At 39.7% G+C, this 6,635-nt stretch overlaps 1 protein-coding gene across 2 annotated transcripts; it reads right to left on the reverse strand.

Moving 5' to 3' along the window:
• Positions 1-368: 368 nt before the first annotated feature.
• Positions 369-4,757, reverse strand: LOC103445287 (monosaccharide-sensing protein 2-like). Of its 2 annotated transcripts, XM_008384277.4 has the most exons (6): positions 4,081-4,757; positions 3,757-3,973; positions 2,912-3,478; positions 1,543-2,474; positions 1,264-1,451; positions 369-1,053 (listed from the first exon to the last, which is right to left on the reverse strand). In XM_008384277.4, the coding sequence occupies exons 2-6, from the start codon at positions 3,833-3,835 to the stop codon at positions 609-611; spliced, it is 2,211 nt and encodes a 736-aa protein (XP_008382499.3). In that variant the 5' UTR covers positions 3,836-3,973; positions 4,081-4,757; the 3' UTR covers positions 369-608. The 2 variants fall into 2 exon arrangements, with proteins under 2 accessions (XP_008382499.3, XP_008382498.3); XM_008384276.4 differs by lacking the exon at positions 4,081-4,757 and having other exon boundaries at positions 3,757-4,069.
• Between the last annotated feature and the right edge of the window lie 1,878 nt (positions 4,758-6,635).

Consider the following 6,635-nt stretch of genomic DNA (forward strand, 5'->3'; position numbering starts at 1 on the left):
TTGGATACTACAGAGTTGGATTTGGATGTTTGAACTCACAGTTGGTGGTTAAAAGTTCTAGCTGGTTTTTAAATGTTTTTCACCGGAAAACCTCCGATCGTCGCCACTCGAAGCAGCAGTTGATGCAAGACTCGCAGAATGTGCAATCTGCTTGATGGAGTTTGTGGATGGAGATGTCATAGGGTTGTAGCCATATTGTTGTCACGGATTCCATGTGAGTTGCGTTGATAGGTGGCTGCAGTGCAGCTCTTCGTGCCCGTCTAGTCGCGCATTGTGTTGTGGAAGAGAGATGAAGTTGGTTTCGAACTCATGGATTCCAGATTTTGGAGCTCCAATAGGGAGAGGAAGATAAATTTCGACAAGTAAAATAGTAAAGCAATCACCTTTCATATGAAGGTTGGTTAACCCACAATTTTCGTTCGGAACAAATTGTACACACAACTCTTTATCATTTTTATCTGGTATAACAAATGAGGGATAATTATACAATGATCCTTTCTACAAGGATCAACCGTACCAATTCCGAAACAAGTAAAGAAAATGTAGATTCGAAGCGAAAGTAGGAAGATAAAACAGCCGTCAAAACTTTTAACCCAACATGGATCAAGTTAATTGTTCTTGGCAGCTGAAGCCTGCTTCGCACCAACAGAGAAAAACTCGGTAATCACTTCAAGGGGCATACCTTTGGTCTCCGGAACTTTCAAGAAAATGAAGATAAACGCTATGACGGACACAACTGCATACATGCCAAAGACACCAGCAAGGCCAACAGATTTGAGCATCACTGGAAGTGAGTAGGTGACAATGATGTCGCCAATCCAAAAAGTGAGGGCGCAGATGGCAATGCAGAGGCCTCGAACTCTGGTGGGGAAGATTTCTGCACAGAGTATGTTGGGGATCGGACCAAACCCCATAACAAAGAAACAGAAGTAGAGCACAACGCTGACAGTCGAAACTGATGCGTTTACAACACTGCCCATATTCACAAGACTTCCGAGGACTAGGATGACGAGAGACGCTACCAAGACAGGGATTGTGCCGAGCAGCAAGCTCCTGAATTAAGAATGGTTCCAAATTGTTACATGAGAAAATGTGATGCATAAATTTAACATTAACATAACAAAACTGAAACATAACTGATGTTCAACATCTTATTTTGAGGATCACGAAATCGTATGCTTCAAACAACAAATATAAACCAGTACGCGTTCAGTTAGCCATTCAAGCAAGATGTCAAGATATAACCAAAAAATATATATTTACCTTCTGCCGGCTATATCCATGAGCCTCATGGCAATGGCTATACTAGGAAGCATCAACAAGGTTGTCACTGCACTGATAAGCAGAGACGAAGAAGCTGAACTAATGCCCAAGTTCGAAAGAAGGATGCCAACGCCCGCCTGCTCAAGAATTTGAGGCGTGTAGTAGAGAACCCCACTTATACCGGAAAACTGCATGGAAAAGAAAAAAACAAACATGACTGGTCCAGTCGAGGTTACACGAGCAAATTATTAGACTTCTCAGTAAACGAATTTTCAATACCTGCTGAAGTATCTGCATTCCCACCCCAACAGCCAAGGCATGCTTCACTCCAGGTTCAAAAAGATCACTCCAACTTGGCCCTTTTGCAGAAGTTGCAGCTGGGTTAACCATTGCCGGTCCAACTGGATGCTGATTCATAAGTTCACGTGAGTACAGAGCCGATTCACTCACCAAAGCAGAAGCCTGAATGAACTCACTGTCGTTCGGTGCATTGCCACCAGGTATCGAAACAATAGATCCATGGCGAGATGCAGGGACACCCTCCTGGCGCAAATACATTCTTTTAAACCCTCCTTCCTTGTGTCCATCTTGGCCTTCTCTCTCAGACCATTTCCACGCCAGTTGCCAACCGCCACCAATATCGGTGCTACTAGCTCCCTCTCCACCAATGAGACTGCCGTTTCTCATGCCAGCAAGGCTTCCATGGGGAGGTGGGCCCACGTTCTTTTCAATGCTTGTTGTCTGACGCGAGATCAATGGACTGTGCAAATTGTCATCGGAATCACCACCGGCTGCATCAGATGCGTAATCCTCTCCTTCTCTGGCAAGGCTCTCCTCGTCCCACTCTTCATGTCTAGGCTGATTCCCTCCCACGCTGAACATGCTGCCAAAGTGCGGAAAAAGCATACTTCCCTTGCTTCCTGTGTCGGGGAGCTTCTCATGTACACTGCCAAAGAGCGAGACCAGAGGATCCACAAGCCCACTTTGATTTACCATGCTTGCATGTCGAGACACAAGTCCAAGAGTGCTTTGCCCTGTGACAGGTTTGGCGACCCAGGATTGTCCTTGTTCAGGCCCATATAATCTGATTTCATCCTTTTCAGCAGATAAATTGTGGTCATCAGCGGAGTCGTCTGCTGGGCCAATTATGTACTCCTCAAAAGACGTTTCACCCCCAACTCCAAGACCCTCAACAAGTAAAGCCATCTCACCTGTTGGCCAAAGAAGGATCAAATACCATTCAAACAATGCAGCATTGCATGTGGAATAGTTATATAGCAGAAGTAAATGGCACGTACTTTCCTACTATAATGGCTACCACAGCAGATTGTGCAATCTGAAGTAAGAAAGAAAAAGTACCACCTTTATGCTAACTCGAAAAAGGTTTCGTAATGTTAGAGCTAAATAAGAAAACAGAAAGGACTTCTGCTTCACAAAAATAGACAAAGTGAGAAGGTAGGGTTTTAAGTATGACGGCTCCAATTACCCAAAACTTGCCTTTGAAACCGGTTCTCCAATTTAGTTTCAGAAAGCTATCTGCAATGTTGATCTAGAAATGAATTGCTGAAAACTTTACTATCAATGCAAATTAATTAGAAACTAAGTATCACAACAAATAATCGAAGATAATCAGAACAAAATGACTAACCAGCGACATCTTCTCTGCCACGTAGCCTCTGCAAAACTTGCTTAGCCTCAAGCATCCGTCCCTTGCTCACAAGCCATCGTGGAGACTCGGGCAAGAAGAACACAGTCAATACAAAATAAACAAGAGAAGGAATAGAGAGAATCCCAAGCATCAACCTCCAACTGGCCGAATCTGTCAACGACATCCCAAAAACCATGCAATACGACAAGAACATCCCACCAGAGCCAAGAAACTGTGGAAGGGTATTCAACGATCCCCTTATCTCAGGTGGGGCTGTCTCAGATATATAAAGTGGAACCACGGTAACCACCAAACCGATTCCAAATCCATCTAAAAGCCGTGCCAAGAGAAGGATATAAACATTGGGAGACCACAGCATTACAAGACCACTAAGAAAGTAAAGGACAGAAGAGACTATCAGCGTAGGACGGCGGCCTAACCAGTCTGCTACAGCCCCAGAACAAAATGTTACCACAGTTGCCCCTATAAGCGACATGGCCACGATCAGCCCTTCCACAGCTGGTTCGCTTTCCAAGTTGAATTCCCTCTTTATGTACAAAACAGAAGCTGCAAGAAAAACCAAAAAGTTCACTCAACCAAGCTCCAAAATCGCATAAGCTTAACCTAAAACCAATACTACTGGAAGAAAAAACGAATCAAGGACTGCAATGAAGTAAATTTCGGGGATAGACCCATGAACTGAACTCGATTAGCAATCAAAACAAAGCTAAAAAGGCCAATCTTTGAAGCATCTAAGTGACTATTTCTCTCAATCTTAAAAGCATCAACTTTCAAATGTTGAAAAAAGACAGGCATGAGTTGTAGATACTAAAAGAGAGATTTACCTGCGATAGTAGCGTTGTCCCATCCTTGCAACAGGTTACCAATTGCAGCAGCAACAGCAACAAGAACGGCTCCACTCATCTTTCCACTCAAAAATCAAAACCAATTGTAACCCTTTCACAAAATCTCAGGAAAAACCAACCAATCCAATCAAAAAACAAAAAACCAGATCAAATATCAACGAATCGAACCAGTTCTTGATCACCCTGTTCAGCAATCCTAGCAACAAAGTGATCCCATTGCATAAAACAAGACAAAAATCAGACACAAAGGAAGAACATGAGCAAAAACCAAAAGACAACAACAAAAGGTAATAACGTTTCTACCTGAAATATAGGCGTTTGATTGATGGTGGGTCTGTTCTGTTGTGTGCGTCTGTCTTCGAATGCCACGACACCGTCAGGAGTTCGAGACTTTGACTCTTTGCGGATGATATTTTCACTCTTTTTTTTATAATTTCCACGAAAACGAAACGTGGGGTTATTGCAAAAATAAAAAATAAAGCAATTCTCATTCGTTAAGCAGCTTTCGGAACAGAGCGGTGGCTGTTGGACACCTGCCGCTTTCCCTCTGTCCTCGCCCTGCACGTCACCCCCTCCCTGCTGAGCTTTCTGCTACATGTTCCATCACCCTCTAAACGCGTGTTTTACGTAATTAAGTTGGCTATAACAATATTCCTCAAGTACGAATTATCAACTTTTAATACTGATTAGATTGGAATATTGCTCGAACGAAAACGAAAGAAGGCCAATGAACACGATGCTCTGTTTCTTAGAGAAGAGTATGTGAGAAGAACTAATGGGGTTTTGAGAGGAGAGAACCAGTTGAACCAAGGCCGTGTAGGTTTAACTTTAACAAACCAAAAGAAATATAAAGAAAAAAAGTTAAAGAATTTGCTAAAAATAAAGATTTGGTAAAAAATTAAAAGAAATTCATAACGATTGGCCTGCAGTCTCAGCAGAGGACAGCACGACAGCACCAGCTCAGCTCTTGAATATTTCCCACCTTCAAATCTTCAATTAATGCCATTATTACGTAATGGACAAGACCAATAAAAAAGTAAATCAAATCAAAAGCATGTTTAGCTGAATTTTTTAATAATTTAACTGGGATTTGTTTGTGTAAATATCAGAGTCCCTGTCTGTGTAACTGTGTAGGACATGTATTAAAGCTGAAATCAATCTTGTATTAAGAAAAGAAGAAGTCTTAAACTAAAGCAATGATAGGCCATTTATTATTACGATTTTGTGATATTTATCTTCATTTATAAACGAAAAATCTTAAATTCAATTCTCGCTAAAACAAATTTGAACCATATTATTGCTGAGATTTAGTCTACTTTCTTATTCTCTTAATGTAAATAATATTATTTGTTAAATAATAATAAAATAACACTAAGGCAATGATTGATTTGAGAGATTGATGTGAATCGAATAGTATGGTAACGGAACACAAGTAGAGGACAAGGAATCCACAAGTGGGAAAATGATCATCGCCAGATTATTTTTCTAGAGATCTTAAGGATCTTGTGATCATGATCGTTTATCGTATATTATATGGTCAGAAATCATTTTAAAATTTAAAATTTAAAATTAAATATAAATAATACCTAACGAAAATTGATTGTACGATGTACGATAAACGATCACGTTCATGAAATCTATAGGATCCCCAAAAAAAAATCCGGTTAAGATCCTTTTCCCACAAGCGTAAGTGTAGTTCCAGCATGCAGGGCTTTCGGCTTGCCTTTTTTCTTCCCTTTCTTTGAGTTCCTTCATTTTAATTTTATTTTATTTTTTTGCTTTTCTAAACAGAAAATATTTTACTCTTACCTTCTACCTGTTATCAGTATCAGAATCAGGGCCCGCCCTCAGCAAAGTAGTCGCACAGGAAGGTGCGGCTGGATCACCTCTTTTTTAGGATAAGCTAATGTTTGTTAAGTATTTTGATTTGATATTACTTCATATCTAAAAAGAAACGAGTTACATCTAAGTTAAACTTGGAGATGATAATCTTCTTTTGTTTTTCAACGGTGAAGTAAGACTAAGCTCATGAGCTTATTATACTAGGTCAGAACAAGTTGATAGGATCCCTTTTTAGGGTAGCCGGAGTAGACGGGCCACTTAGGGTCTTCACTTTCGAGGGGCTTCAATTTTTTTTATTATATAGGAGTTTATATAAAAATTAATATTACAAACTTTGTGTTCGTTCAAATAAGAAGTTTACAGACTTTTGAGTCATTGATTCTTGTGCGTAGAATTTTGTTAGCCACACAAGTCACAGTTGATTTTGCAAAAATAAGTTTTTCAAAAATTGAAGTTGATGAAATCTTAGCTTCGATCAACTATGCTACAAGAAAGATTGGATGGGTTAGCTATTTTATCAATTGAAAAGAATTGGTTGAAAACTTAGATTATGTACTCAAAATTAGCACATGCGTCTAAAAATGCAAGATGTATAAAATTGAAGTAATGTTTGTGTATCTTTCTTCTTTTTTTATGTTAATTTATTTGATATTGATGTAGAAATAGACATTTCATGTATTTAGCGAGTTCGTTTTATAGATATCAATGTATAAAGGATAGAGGTCAGATAATTCTAAAGCCCCACTTCGAATGCACGCCTATGGCCCCAAATTCTCATAGACAGGCTTGACCAAAATTAGCATTGGTTACACAAACTGCAGTTTTTTTTTTTTTAACAAACGATATTATCTACACTAAAAGGCTGAGGGAGTAGGGCCACACAATAGACTAGCAATAATGAAGTTCAAATTTGCCTTTGGCAAGAATTGAACCTAAGACCTCTCACTTACAAGTGAAGAGGTATATCACTATACTGTAGTACTAAGTAGCTACAAATTGCAATTTAACAAGTGCAT

Source organism: Malus domestica, chromosome 10, assembly GCF_042453785.1.
Source record: "Malus domestica chromosome 10, GDT2T_hap1".
Classification (NCBI taxonomy): domain Eukaryota; kingdom Viridiplantae; phylum Streptophyta; class Magnoliopsida; order Rosales; family Rosaceae; genus Malus; species Malus domestica.

Coding starts and splice junctions, on each gene's coding strand:
- LOC103445287 (XM_008384277.4), bottom strand. CDS start 3,835: ATGAGTGGAGCCGTTCTTGTTGCTGTTGCTGCTGCAATTGGTAACCTG. Junction 1,452..1,542: donor GAATGCAGATACTTCAGCAG/GTATTGAAAATT, acceptor TTTTCCATGCAG/TTTTCCGGTATAAGTGGGGT. Junction 1,054..1,263: donor ATGGATATAGCCGGCAGAAG/GTAAATATATAT, acceptor TTCTTAATTCAG/GAGCTTGCTGCTCGGCACAA.